This window comes from Fundulus heteroclitus, chromosome 19 (genome assembly GCF_011125445.2).
Source record: "Fundulus heteroclitus isolate FHET01 chromosome 19, MU-UCD_Fhet_4.1, whole genome shotgun sequence".
Taxonomy (NCBI): Eukaryota; Metazoa; Chordata; class Actinopteri; order Cyprinodontiformes; family Fundulidae; genus Fundulus; species Fundulus heteroclitus.
In genome coordinates this window covers 3,623,055-3,637,982 of record NC_046379.1, presented here as the reverse complement: position 1 = coordinate 3,637,982, position 14,928 = coordinate 3,623,055, and the positions used below count along the sequence as shown (strand labels likewise).

The 14,928-nt window shown below is 40.2% G+C and overlaps 1 protein-coding gene across 5 annotated transcripts in view; it reads right to left on the bottom strand.

Annotated features, from left to right (window-relative positions):
- Window positions 1-14,928, bottom strand: part of myo6b (myosin VIb) — a 68,220-nt gene that overhangs the window by 10,264 nt on the left and 43,028 nt on the right. For 3 of the 5 annotated variants that reach the window (XM_012867808.3, XM_021319141.2, XM_012867809.3), the window contains 9 exons: window positions 14,357-14,487; window positions 14,118-14,195; window positions 13,900-14,029; window positions 11,536-11,626; window positions 9,444-9,594; window positions 4,280-4,488; window positions 4,087-4,165; window positions 2,367-2,527; window positions 2,208-2,240 (listed from right to left, as the gene is read on the bottom strand). In XM_012867808.3, the coding sequence (XP_012723262.2) occupies window positions 2,208-2,240; window positions 2,367-2,527; window positions 4,087-4,165; window positions 4,280-4,488; window positions 9,444-9,594; window positions 11,536-11,626; window positions 13,900-14,029; window positions 14,118-14,195; window positions 14,357-14,487 (1,063 nt within the window). The remainder of the gene's footprint in view (window positions 1-2,207; window positions 2,241-2,366; window positions 2,528-4,086; window positions 4,166-4,279; window positions 4,489-9,443; window positions 9,595-11,535; window positions 11,627-13,899; window positions 14,030-14,117; window positions 14,196-14,356; window positions 14,488-14,928) is intronic. The other 2 variants (XM_012867810.3, XM_012867812.3) reach the window with 1 other exon arrangement.

Genomic DNA, 14,928 nt, shown 5'->3' with positions numbered 1-14,928 from the left:
AGGCCGTGGATGCAGAGCTTGAGCAAAGCACAGAGAGAGAAGGAGGAAGTTAAAACCATTTCTTCTATACATCCTAATGGGGAACAGGAGATCCCAGGCAAACAAAATAGATGAACTTTAAGTACAGAGAAGAATCCTGCCAGAGTACTGGAACGCAGATAAATGTGTTTCACTGAGACGTGGCTGCAGGAATAAACATCCAAATCTAATGTCTCTCTGACTTACTTTCCAATCACTACAGACAGAGACCTGCAGAGGAGTGGCAAAAGCAAAGGAAGTTGACTAGCAGTGCTAATTGGCAACATAGTGTTATCCACGACATGCCGCTGAGCAATATCATCCATGTAGCCCAGACATCAAACTGCTCACTGCATGTTTTCTTCCATCATTACTATTCAAGAGAATTCACCAGTATTATTTTAGCAGCAATATACATTTAACCATCAGTTGTGGCCGACAATGCATGTGAGCTCATCAGTTCAGTTGTTGCTGAGCTACAGACACATCACCTCTAATCCACTTATGGAAATATCTGGAAGATTATTATCCTGCCTTACTCTCCGTTACATTTTCCATGTTTTGACAGTATGTCAGCAACACCACCAGAGAAAACAAAACATATTTTTTTTTGCAAATGTAAGAGATGCTTCCATCCCTGTTGCAAGACCTACTCGTGGAAAATCAGATCATGATATTGTTTTTCTCTACTAGCTGCACAAATCCCTTGTTATAGACAACCAGTGACAAAAGAACAGCGAGAAGATGGTCAGAAAATCTTCTCATTATGATGCTCTATGTGAGCCACATGGAGATAACATCTGAACCACAACTGAGACTGTGACAAACTACATAAATCTCTATATGTACAACATGATCCCCACCAGAAGAGTAAGATATTTTGGCAATGAAAGACAAGAAAACAAGAGCCTTCAGGGAGGAAGACAAGGAGTTATTGTAGAGTACACACTGTGTGAACCAGCTCAAAGAACCGTGTGGTCAGGGATCAACAAGATCACAGGGCTCAAACTGAAGGAAGGTCAAATACATGAACATATGGACAGAGGACAAGAAAGGAACACGTTTTCTGGTCAGGATCAAGCTCAGCATCATCTTCTCCTACCGCAGAAAACCGACCTCTCATTCTTCCTTGGTCCACACCTTTCAAGTTACACCCCTATCATAGACGATGATCATAAATCCTGCTTCTTCGCCTTCATTGTTTTCAGCTAAAACACGAGATGCTGGTACTACCTTCATATCCCCATCTTGCCCATCTGCGTTAATAAATTGGGTGTTGAAGCAACAGGGACAAGGCTGCAGGTCCACAGGGTGTCTGCCCTGATAGCCTGTGTGGACCAGCTAAGTGGGATTCTGCAGCATCTATTCAAATGTAACCTGACCGAGGAGAAGGTTCCAATGTCATGGAAGACCTCCAGCCTTTTTCTATATAAGTCCTAAACCACTGTAGACCGGTGAATGTCCTGGAGAGCCTTGTGTTGGTCCTCCTAATCAAGCAAATAAGGACCTTTCAGGAACTTATTCACCTGCTACAACAGCCCCACTGGCATCTGAACAAAGCAGGCAGCACTGTGAGGACAATCATTACAACATTTAATTTCCCTATGGGATTAAAAAAGGACTTTTGATTAGAATTGAATTAAAAACCTAAAGTTAGTGATAAAATATGATCTATATGCCTTAGTTAAGTATGTTATCAGGCTGTCGTGAAGTTAATTATTTTGAAACTAGCGCCACAGTTTGCGGCTATTATAGCATTAATTACCACAGTAAAACTTTGATTTAGAAAACACAGATCAAATAATTGGAAAGTCCCAGAATGCTTGAAGACATGATTTTCCCACTGAAGAGTGCAAAACCAATTCAACCAGAGAAACAATAAGATCATATACATTTCACTTTCATTAGTTTTAAAATTAGATGTACCAGCCTCATGATAAATCATTCTGAATGAGAAAGAAAATAATCATAAAAATCATCAATATCATTGATTAATGATGCATAACCTTTTTTTCCCCACTTTTGTTGAACAATTGAAAATGAGGCATTCTACTGTGGTATTATTATTGGCAGCATATTTCTGTGCATTTATTTGAAGCAGCTGAGAGATTTGGTGCTACAGTGGGGAGTAAGAGGAGTAAGTGAACAACTACGAATGGTGTTAGTTACACCTGGATCCGATAGCTTACATGACTCTGGCTGAGGATGAAAAGAAGTCATCACTGGAGAAAACAGCAACAGGAAAACATCAGTTACTTATGCATTTGAAGGCCAGCGTGCAAAATGCAGAGTCACTGTCTAAAGGGCTATGCATGCTGCACCATGCATTGACTCCATATTCACGGTACCTGCGCAGGCCTGCATCCACCTGGCCTTCCTCACTGATGAGTTCAGCCTCGCTTTGAGCGATTCTCATGGCTAACTCCCTGTCCCTTCGCTCCTGCTCCAGTATGGCAGAACGCTGGACCTGTTCCTCGCGCTCCAGAGCAAACTGTGCATCCAGTTCTGCCTGTAAGCACAGATAAAAAAAAAAAAAAAAGCACACACTTTATCTGATTGTGTGTAATTTTATCACCATTAAGATAAAAACGGAACAAAAACATAAACCCAAAAATAGAAAAACATTCATATTTAATTACTTGGTCTGCAATTTATTCTTTGTTTTGTGTGTGTGTACTCTTTTGATGATTTTTTAGCAGATAATGTAATATGGTGTTTGATAATGAAGTGTCAGTTTAATGGCTGCAGCTGGGAGAGATTGCTTGAGCAGGGAATCAGCAGCCAGACCATAAATGTATCTAAAGCTTATAGAGGAAGAAAGTGGTTTCTGTGTAATTTGCACGAACCATACCCCTCTCAGATTAGCCACTGGAATCAGGTTGTTATATATATTTACTTATATAGGACATTTTTGACCAATCTGTATAATCTGACCCAATCTGTATAATATGATTGAACTTGATTTTGTAAAGTGCCTTGAGATGACATGTTTCATGATTTGGCGCTATATAAATAAATTGAATTGAATTGAATTAATATATAGCATTCTCTAATTCGTATCATCTACCATGTGCACAAAGACACAAACACATTCTTCTCACCTAAAATGGCTAAAATCACACACATAAGGTGCAAATGATTAGAAAATTTGTATTTTACATAAGGGTTATCTTATATAAACATCAGACCATCATATAAGATGTTTTTTTATTTGTTATAATCATTAATTTTGTAGATCAGATGGAGGGCTAGCCTAAGCCGCTGCGACTGAGCGCTGGCACTAATGGCCGACCTGGCCAGCATTTCTTTTAGTCGCAGGGGAAACCTACGCAGACTCAGGGACAACATGCAAACTCCACACTGAAAGACACCTGCCGAGCCCAGGACTTGAACCTGGGACCTTCTTGCTGTGAGGTAAAGAGTGCTAACCACTCTTCAGCGGGACCTTGCGGGAACTGTTAATATGAGAGTGCATGCCCTTAAAAACAGGAAGAGACTGCACATGCTATCTAACAAACAAAGTTTCCTTGCAAAAACGTAGACAAAGAGTTTCTGGAATAATATCCTTCGGACAGATGAGACTGAAAGTTCAAGCTACGCCCCTGTCGGCTTCAAACCAACACTTCATTATGGAATTTGGACTTTATTTTCTCTTCCTGTTGTAAAAAGAATCAGTTTTTAATCATAAATATTATTTTTTCAAACAAGAACAATTACGGTAATGCAACCAGTGCAACACAGAAGAAACAGATTCAACTAAATTAACAAGCATCCCCCAGGAAATACTAGGTCCTATTACAAAAAATACATGTAAGACAAAGTAAACAGGACTTTAATGTAGATGTTTGAATGGGACAAGTTTCGTCCACTAGTTTCCTCGATCAATGGCATGCAGAAATGGCCGATCACCAGACAACAAAAAGCTCAAAGATCACAGCAGGGGATGCATACATTTAATTAATCAACTTTTTCTTAATTAATTTTATCAGTTATTTCAAAAAACGCATTTGCATGAGAATTGTTCGTCGATGTTGATAAAAGAAGAAACTTATTGTTGAAGGTCCAAACCTGAATAACTTTTTCCTCTTCCTTTCTCTTTTTTCTGTCTTCCTCTTCCTGCTTTCTTTTCACTTCCATCTCTGCTTTGCTAAAATATTGGAAAAACAGAATGTTTTACTTATTAAAAGGCACATAAAAGAAATGAAATCCATCTCATGATTAATTTGCAAACAGCATTTGTCCTTTAATCTTTTTCACTCACAGCCTTCTGTCTTCTTCCTCCTGTTTACGTCGCTGCTCTTCCTCTTCCCTCCTCCTCCTCTCTTTCTCCATCTCCTTCTCGATGTGTTTCAGTCTTTCCGTTTCTTCTTCCTCCCGTTTCTTCTTCTGCATGGAGGCGAGCAGCTGCTCAGAGCGTTTCACCAGCCCCTGGTACTCGCTGTCGATCTCTTTTCGGGTCATCACTGTGCCCTGGAGGTCAAACCGACACAAATGAAAAGGTCATTGCCACCAATAAGGAAGAGGAAATATAAAAAGCTTAAAAAAACCTGAAGGATTTAGTCTTGAAGGCAAAAAAACAAAAAAACAATATTGGCAGAGCCAGAAAAGCTAAAACTAATTAGAAAACATAAAACACAATGAGCTGGTCCTCTCATTTTAAAAGCAGGTAGGTACTGCGATTCTAAAACTCACTTTTCTGACACTATGATAGTTTTTTGAATCACCGTCTCAAAATTGGATTTGCACTTTCATAGATGGATGACGAGCATCTGTAGCCAGACGTGATTGGTTCATATGGCAGGACGGCACCATTAAGATAAAAACTGAACAAAAACATGAACCCAAAAACTAGTTCCCCCTAAAAGATTAATATTGAATTACTTGGTCTGCAATTTATTCTTTGTTTTGTGTGTATGTGTTTACTCTTTTGATGATTTATTAGCAGAAAATCAAATATGCTGTGAGTTTAATGGTGAATTTGGAGGTTTGAAGCAGGACAGGACAGCGACTGTTGGAACCACAATTTTGGCCCTGGATTATAAACCATTGAAATCTTGGATTTAATAAAAGGAATAACGCAAACCTGAGGAAAAAAGACAGAACAAAGTTGATGCTGCAGCTGGGAGAGATTGCTTGAGCAGGGAATCAGCAGCCAGACCATAAATGTAACTAAAGCTTATGGGGAAAGAAAGCTCTTTCTTTTACTGTGGATAGTGCTCTTTCTGGCAACACAAAACATCTGCTAATATGCAATTGGCTATAAATCAACTTTAATCCATGTGTAGCAACAAAAACAGTTTGAGGCGAAACTCTTATTCTCTTCCTGAGGAGAGTGTTTGACATCAGCTGCTTTCTGATGATATAATCAACATTTTACCTGTTAACTGTTTTAACCTTTAAATCACTCCATGGTTAGTATTAACTTGAAGGGACATTTTACGTCCAAGTCACAAGCTGTTGTGAAAAATATAATATAAAATATATTAACAGACTGTGGCTTTACACTTTTTCGGGAGGAGTGAATGCTTTCTGACCAACCTGTCTGGAAGATTTGATTGAGTTTGACTTTGTGAAGAGCCTTGAGATCAAATATGTTGTGAATTGGTGCTATATAAATAAAATTGAATTGAATATACAGAAAAATATAAAAACAATACACATTTAATCACATTGTCAGACTCAGTTTCAATAAATATGTATAATACAATGCAGTCAAATTGAAAAAATATCAATTGGTAAAAGAAACACCAATCTAAGAATGCCTAGCTGATTGCATCAAGTCATTAATTCCACAATAATCCCTTACACTGAGCAGGCATGAGGCGATGGTGGAAAGTGATAACACCCTTTTAATTGGAAGAAACCTCCAGCAGAACTCAGCTCAGCTGCAACTAAGTGGAGGTGTGGGAAGACAGAGCAGCATTATATGAAGTAAACGCTGGGATAAATGGGAGGACTGGTCTAACAGCACACGAGTAACAACACTGACCAAAACCCGAGCAGGAACTATGTCTACCTGAGGCACTGTCTACACAAAGACAAACACGGTGCATCTTCATATAAACGATTAAGAAAAACTATGTGTCGACATGAGAGGATGCAGCACAACTGAAAAGGCTGTAGTAGGTATGTGGCGGCGTGAAGCTGCCAAAGAAACATAAACAAATATTTATCCACCGGTTTCAAAGATGATCGTTTATGGTCTCCCAAAATGCTGCATCCATGTGGACGCACAGCCTAAATGACAAAATACCTTTGCGGTACAAATCTCTCGGCAGGGCAGTGGTTCACTATGTCTGTTAAGCCGACCCTAAACTGGAGTCAGGGCTGCATGATATCAGAAAGTCCTGCCATTGCAATAATGTTGGTAAATATTGTGTTGACGATATCAGCTGAGATATTCATCTACTTTATTTTCTTTCCTTCTCTGTGCTTCCATCACTTTGTGACCTTCAGCATTTTCAGTAATATCGTGTGTCCGGTGTGAGCGTCTGCTGCCCCGAGACTCTGTCAGAGTGGATAACTATGACATTAGCATGAAAAATGCAAGTTCATCACACTTGGAATATATCAGTCAACGATTAGTTCACTTCAAACTGTCCTTTGCGGTATGGATATTGTCCACAATTAACGCAATCACAATATATTTGCCATACATCGAGATCGAGCAGCCTTAATCGGAGCTCCAGAGTTCGCTATATCAGGAGTTTTCTTTTTCCGCCATACATTGATGCCTAAATGTACCATTAAAATGGGAATTCATCACTTTTCTCTCCCATTAGTTCACACTCTCAGCTACCTTGAGGTTTCTTAGGTATTATTTTATTCCTTTTTACAAATTTCATGATTTCAGAAATGTGAATGAGCTGTAACGAAGCTGAAAAGTGAAAGTGTAAAAAACTATAAGATGCACTTTAAAAGATGGTGTGTTAAAAGATGCAATTTTATTTGAGTAGGAAGACTACAAGGAGATTTTTTTATACTCAAATCTTACAGGATGTAAAAATATCCTGAATTTGCAGGAGTAAAAGCTAAAGAGGTCATTCAGGACAGTAGTATTGATTAGTAAGGGCAGTAGATTGGCAACATAATGCATCTTCTACGAGCTTCCCAAGTGGCCAGGCGTAGGACACAGAGACAGAATGTCTGTAAGTTGCACTTTGCAGTCATAACGTCCAATTTCTGCAAATATCCGTCAGGCAGGAGTGAGGAGAGGTCAATGCGTTGTGAGTCTCTGACTGTGACACGAGGAGGTGAGATGACAAGGTCCTGTCCCAGATGTACAGAGGGCTGAACGACAGCCATTGGCGTCTTATGAATTATTCACGCTACGCCACGAGCAATTGCTGAACCTTCAGAATAACATATGTGTTTGACAGCAGGGATGCTAATAGACCAACAGTTAACACGGAAAAAGCGTTTGGAATGGAGAGAGAGAGCAAGAAACCAGGTCAGTGGCTCCTTAGTGTCAATCAGGATACCAATGAACACCATAATTACACCTGGTAATTACATGGAGGAAACTGCGGCGTAGAGAAATGGCATCGCTGCTACTGGAGAATTTTGAGCACCGAATTCAAATAGCATGAAATCGTGTTCCCGATTATTTGCTGCACCTTAAGGGTTGAATAATAAAGGCTGAATATTGGGTGGGGAGAGCTGGGATTTAGCTAACCAACTGTGATTGATCACTCCTCAAAACAAATTCACCGAATTAAATTATTGGAGATAAGCAGAGTCTTTTTCACAAGCTCTTCTCCGCCTGAGGTGATTGAAAACATTGATTCTTGGAGAAAGAATGAGAAAAGAGCCCCAAACTCTTAAATAAGGTTATGGTGAATTATACAGTCAGACAATTGTAAATAAAGGTGTCCAAATTTACATAAGTAACCAAATAAACAGGAGTCAGAGAGGCCTAAAGAAAAAGCTGACCTTTTTCTTGCCTGAATGGATAACTTTATAAAACCCAAACTGCTCCAGGTAAAAAAATAAATAATTGGACTCTATGACACTCAACACATGCAGAAATTAACAGCCACGTTGGGTTTGCAAATTTCTGCTTCACTTACTGCGTTTCAACATTCACAAATCAATATTTACTACATAAACTCGAACACACATTATTTAAAATTCCATCAGTAGAAAGGAGCCAGAGGAAGAAAAAAAATATAAAAACCTATATATGCTCCTCTGATATTAGAATGCAACAACATAAACTCAGATAGCTGTTCCAATTAAAATACACTGCACAATTTTTAAGCAATCGAGTTCCCCCAATCATTATTTTCTGCATATTTTCTAACTCCAGGCTGTATGAACTTTAATGCTTATTGGATTCGGGCATGTCAGCTGGTATGTGTTTGTGTAATGAGGAAAGGAGTGACCTGAGGACATCACACCATCTATCAAGGTGTGCATATTTATGGGGCAGCTTCTATTCCTCAGGTAAGAGCTAAAAAAAAAAAAGTTTTAACCGACTTTGCAAAGTCAAAAATGATGAAAACTCGTTTAGGGGTGAAAACACCAGAGACAGTAGACTGTAGACAGAGCAATCAAACGTTTTATGAGTCAATACAGTCACAGGAAACTTGAAAAAAAAGAGGCAAATATTACCAAAACTACCAAAGATTTGAGACAAATCAAACATGAAGCTACGAGGAACCTATTCTTCTCCAGAGCTGTCATATTCCAGAACGGCAACATTCCTGCCGAGCTCAGAAGTACCAGGCGTTCAGTACGCAGAGACACGGCCAAGGTAAGGACGGCTGAAACTGGACCACCACTGAACAAGACAGATAAGGTGAAGCATCAGTACGAAGCCAAGGAATATTTGAGGACAGATTCCTCACAGGTTCTATGGACTGATGAGGTGACGCTGATTATTGACGGCCCAGAGGGTTGGGCTCTTAACTGGATCAGAAATGATCACAGGGATCCACTTCAACTCCACCGTTGGCAAAGTGGAGGTGAGGTATGGCAGGGTCGTATTAAAAGATGAGCTGATTGGACCTGTTCAGGTTGAATATTGGGCTGGGCGATACGGCTTACAAATAAGATCTCAGATTTGATCGTACCTAATCGGATTGTTTGTAATTGATTTTTTTTGTCCTCCTTTTCGTTTAAAAAAAATAAATTAAAGCAATTATTTTAAAAACTTGCTTTTATGTGAAGCATTTCGTTTGGGACTTGGCCTGAATTCAAAAAATCCAAGCTGTGAATCATGCTGGTAAAACAAGATGGCCGCCCCGCCGCTGTAAACAATAAAAACTGCTGGTGGTTTTACACAATAATCTGAAAACAGGCTTCACTTCACACAGAGATAGAGAACAAAAACCTGACTTAAACCTCTGAGGTTAAGTGAAATAAAAATCCAGATATTTGTTTCTTCTATGGGTAAAAGATCGTTAATGAAAGGACTGATTTACCTTTATCTTCGCTGACAGAGCATCTACGGCTGCCGCCAGCTCGCCTACTTGTTTGGCCATCTCCTGTTTTCCTTCTTTGAGCCCGTTCACCACCTCGTTGAAACGCTCCATGTGTTTCTTCAGCTTTTGAACTTTCACCAGACCTTCGATTCTGTTTCAGAAGAGCAAAAATATAGCTTATACGGGAAACAAAATCCTTTATTTTACAGTAAACACTCTGAAATGAGAAAATACTATTGCATGTCTCCAGGTTAGTGGGTCTCTACTTGGCTCTGGTTATTATTGTCCTCACAGATGAATCTTTACCTGTTTCTTCTCAGAACAAAGAATTTCCTTTTCCAGCAGAAGGTAATAAATGTAGTTGTTCAGCAGAGAATCAGTCACACTTCAGTTCAAGTGTTACTACTTGGCTCAAGTGCATTAAATGCTGTCAAATACTTGCTAATGACCTGTACTGCTAATTGTGTTTTAGCCAGGTCAGAAACCTGACTACTACCTCCACTGGTGAGCTGGCCCTCACTACACATGCACAGACTCTTGCTCTAGTATTTGTTCATTTATGAATCTATTCTCAATAGGGTGCCACCACACTTGTTTAGTTACTTTAGACACAAAATCACTTTCTGCTATGTTTCCTTCAGAGTTGCTGCAGTTCGCACAGAGCTGGGGAAAAAGGCCTTCTCCTTCTCAGGCCGCTCCAGCTGAAGCGGTCCAGTCTACTCACACTTGGATAATTTATCAAAATGACTGGAGTCTGGGTCTATAGGAAACTGTACTTGTTTTATTTAGACATTTGTACATATGCAACATATGTTCGGTCAAATTAAAATTTGTAATTGCTGTTGTAAATTGTTCTAATTCTATGTGTTTAAACAGGTCTTTAGTGTAAATGAGACACTCAGTCTCAAGGGACTAACCTGAATAAAAAGGATTAAAAAATAATTGTTTTATATAAAAACTATTTATGGTTTAAAGCCTGTTTACCAAAACTTACACGGCACTCAAAATTCAAGTTTAACATAACAGACGGAGAACTCAGTATCTTTATGGATGTTTTTATAAAAACTACAGAATGACGGAGGTAGTTTTCCCCAAACATGGCTGTAAAATTTGCAGATAAGACCACTGTGGTGGGTCTCATATCCAACGATGAGACCCACCGCAGAGAAAAGGTCCACAGTCTCACACAGCGGAGCTCCAGGAACAACCTGATCCTGAGCACTAATAAGACCAAAGAGGTAATAACAGACTACAGGAGGTCCAGGAGGACTGAACACGCTCCTTTCTACATACAGGGGGAGGAGGTGGAACGTGATGACAGCATCAGGTTCCTGGACATTCACATCTCCTCCAACCTCTCCTGAACACGTCTCACCTGGTGAAGAAGGCCCAACAACGGCTCTTCTTCATCAGGAAACTCAAACGGACTGTACTTTCTACTCAGCTGGTAATAAACTTTTATAGAGCTACGATAGAAAGCATCCTGTGTCTCAGTGTGACGGCGTAGTATGGGAGCTGCACGGTGCAAGAGAGGAAGGATTTATCACAGGTGGTGAGGTTAAAACTACAAGATCTAGATGCTGCACGAGTCCAGCCAACGGCCAGATGTATTGCCACAGTTTCTGCACTCCTAAAGACTCAAAGTACACAGCAAAATGTATTAAACGGCTAAAATATTAGCTTTTTTTTTTTAAAGCAAACAGACACCAGAGAATGAGAAGTCTATCCAACCTTTTGCGACGTCAGCTCTTTTTGCTTTGAAACAACCTTAAAACCTCTTAACCTTCTAAAACATTTGCTGCTGCATTAAACTAAAGGAGTGTGCAGCAATATTACAGGCATAGAGGGCCTAAATGCTTTGCACTAACACTACATATTGAGCTAACACTAACTGCAGTCAGTGCAGTTCTCTGCTATATGCATATGTATGCATCATATTGCAATGTGGATAAATTTGATGTATTGTGTTATTCAAAAATGTTATCTAGAGTAATTTTGACGTGTGTGTGTGATGGAGAGAGAAATATCTTACCCAACCAGGGTAAGTCAGTTCAAATAAGTAGCAGAGAAAGAATGAATGGCTGAAACTCACCGCGGCTGATGCTTCTTCTTACTCAGCCACATGCGCACAGTCTTTTGAATCTTAATGCAGGCCGAAGCTCTGTAACGCATCTTATTCCTCACTATTGTTGGGGAAGGGAAAAAAAAAGAAAGACATGCAAAAATATTTAATGTTATCAGCTGCTAATTCACTTTAATTTTTCAATAGAAGTCATATTTTGCTTTTCATGCAATGCATGGACAGATTGTTACCAAATGTCCATCTGAACATATATTTCAGCCTCACACAGCTGAAACAGAGTCTAAAGATGAAATAGCATAACAATAGGTGACTGTGGTTCTCTTATAGCTCCGATGTCTGTTCATTTGACGCATAAAAAACAAATGTGCTGAAGCCAGGCAGAGCAAATCAGCAGCTCGGTGATGAGCGTAACACGGCTGTCCTTCAGTGATCCTTAAGGCCGGAGGCGTCTCATCTTAATATTCAAAAAGAAATGAAAAGGGGGGAGTTTAATGCGAGGACAGCCCCGGGCCCCCTCTGCATTTGATGCTACAGTAAAACATACAGAAGAAGAACTGCAGTATAATACTAAAATATAATAATAAATACCAAAATCAAACTTTTGTGTTAGCTTTATTCACTAAAACCCATGACAGGACATTAACCAAGTTTAGTTTTCATGATGGATTTGAGAAATCGGCTACTTTAAGAGTTGACACCTTTTGTTCCCCTCAACATCTGCCATTAAATTTGTTTATGAATGACAAAATGATCCCAGATTCCACTTCCTTCGCCATGAAAATTAACGCCTACTGCATCAGCGGTTAATCAGTTCCTTGGAGCTCGAGGAGAACGCGCATGAGAGGTACGAGTTCACGCCATAAAATGGGGATTTAAAGGAGGAGAAAATAAAAACTTTTCATTCAACCAGCGTTACAAAAAGTACTGATGATACATCGACTCGGCGTATTTTTACTTCCATCAAGTATGGGTGAGTGCATTGGCCACCAAAACCTTAGATGTTTTTGTATTTAAAATAATGTAATTGTGTTTAAGCTCACGTTAATAGACATTTCAACCCACAATTCACCATTTTATAGGAATTTCAGTAGAAAACAGTGAGCCATTGCTCTCTGGCAGGAGTCCAGCGGACCGGAGCGGAGCAGAGAATAGACTTGTTCCGTGTTGTGACGGTGAACGTCGGAGAGCTTGTCCGCTGACGGTGATGTTTGGAGAAGTCACGGAGGATGTGGATTGGTTCTCGTTAATTAAAATGTATTTACTCTGTCGTACGGTCGTGAAGGGAACAGAGCGGTCATGGACTATGTGGAACCTCGGGGTGAGGGACATTGTTTTGGTCTGTTTTAAATTACGGTCAGATTCATAAATTTACATTTTTCTCCATAGTTTTTTGTAGAACTGTCTTTTAAACTGACTTGGGTCCAACACCCAACCATCCGTACACAAGCTTCTATGCATTTGTGGATATTTCGGCCCGTTCCTCCTGACTTGTGGAACCGGTTCAGGTTTGTAGGCCACCTTACTCACACACCCTCTGAGCTTTGAGATCAGGGCTTCATGACTTTGTCGTCCTTTGTAACTAATCTGGCTGTTTACTGAGGGCTAATGTTTGTTCTGGGGCTGATTCACAGATTTCTCACAAAAACACATTTCCGGGACACAGAACCAATCTCCTTCTAGAAAGTTATGACAGGTTGAGGTTCCCATGGTGTTCTTACTTGTGTATAACTGTTTGGACAGATGAACGTGGCCCATTCATGGTTCTTAGAATGATTATAAAGCCATCAGATTATCATCTGGGCTTCCCAAAACAGGGTAAAGGGACAATAATCCCAGTTTGTGAGAAAGGGAAAAAAAAAATCTCTGAAAGAAAATCTTTGATTGTTTCTGTTGTTCCTGCATGGAAGGATGAGTTGGCTCCTTTCAGCACCAGCGAAGAAGAAGGACAGAAGATGTGTGCTGGCTGCTCATTCAGGATATTTTATCATGAGATATGATAGATTACCAAACATTGCAAGTCTCTTAGAAATCTTAGAGTTAGAGGTAAAACTACGAAATGCAGGAAGCTAACGCCGCTGTCTGCACTGACTGTGTTAACCGGCAATAACGAATGATTATCACTGTTTAAAATGTTCGCTCTGTAATGTTTAGACAATAAAGTCGTGTTTTATGGCAGAGCTGTGTGACGCCTCTGCTCCTGATGCAAAGAAATGAACCATTCAGAAGAGAAAAGGCTTCTCATGGCTGAGACATTACTGTTTAATTTCACCACAAAAACTGTATTATTGCATCTATTTATTCTTTTAAATTATCCAGAATGCAGAAAATATTTGTTTTGTCATAGTTATAAAGAAGCCAGAATTGGCTACCTACATTTGATGACAGACAGGGAGCACCACTGGACCTTCTTCCAGAGACTGCACAACAACCACTTGTTGACTTTCTTCAGCAGCTCTGCGAGGTGGTCTGGATCGGACCTCATGATCTGGTCAAACTCAGCAAACTGACGCACACAGAAACATGTCACACTTTGAGCCTTTTATTTGAGGGGAACTTCTGTTACTCAAGCACAAAGTAAAGAAATACATCACCTTTCCAGGGCGGAAGAACACTTTAGTTAATCCAAACTTGAAGTCGTTATCGTTCAGTCCCAACGCTTTGAACAAAGCCTGTGAAATGATCAAACCTACAGTCAGAGGTTCCTCAGTCATGGCTGACAGGTAGCAAAGCAGGACAGTAAAATATCTGTTCATCTCTTCCTAATCTGGCTTTGTTGCACTAACCGAATTAAACGACTAATTAGGTTTGACCCAGAGTAAATCAAGCCCACCTTGCAGAAGAGTCGTGGATTCAGCCGTGTAAGTTTCTCGGGCATGTACGCCTTGTACATGTTGTAGAGCTCGTGGAAGGGAGCCCTGGAGGGGAACCCACCCTGCATCAGGTCCAAAACCGACACCATTCCTGACAGGTGCAAACACATTAGCCCTCATTTATCAAACGTTTATGCAGGAGAAAACGGTGTGCGCTCCTTTCAACGCTTCTATCCTAAGGTACCAGTCTGGACCCCAGGTCTGAGAAGATGTAGGTAAGTGTTATTCTGAGCACTGGAGACACGAGGACTGCAGCTCCACTGTCTGCTGATTGGCAAGGCCAATGCTTGCTTATTTACTGTGTGGGATAATGATAGTCTGGGATAGACCGTCTTTGTTTTGTCTCAGGGCCAGGCTGCGGTCAGGTATTAGTACGACGAGAGAGCGAAGGCCAGACAGAAACGGGGCAGACGGGCTGCAGCCGGACCGTGGAGTGCGATTACTTCCATCTATGTGATCTCTGCTCTGTTTCTGAAATAAAGTGCTGGAACTTCACCACTTCACCGTTTCCTTATTCAATAAGTCTTGGAGG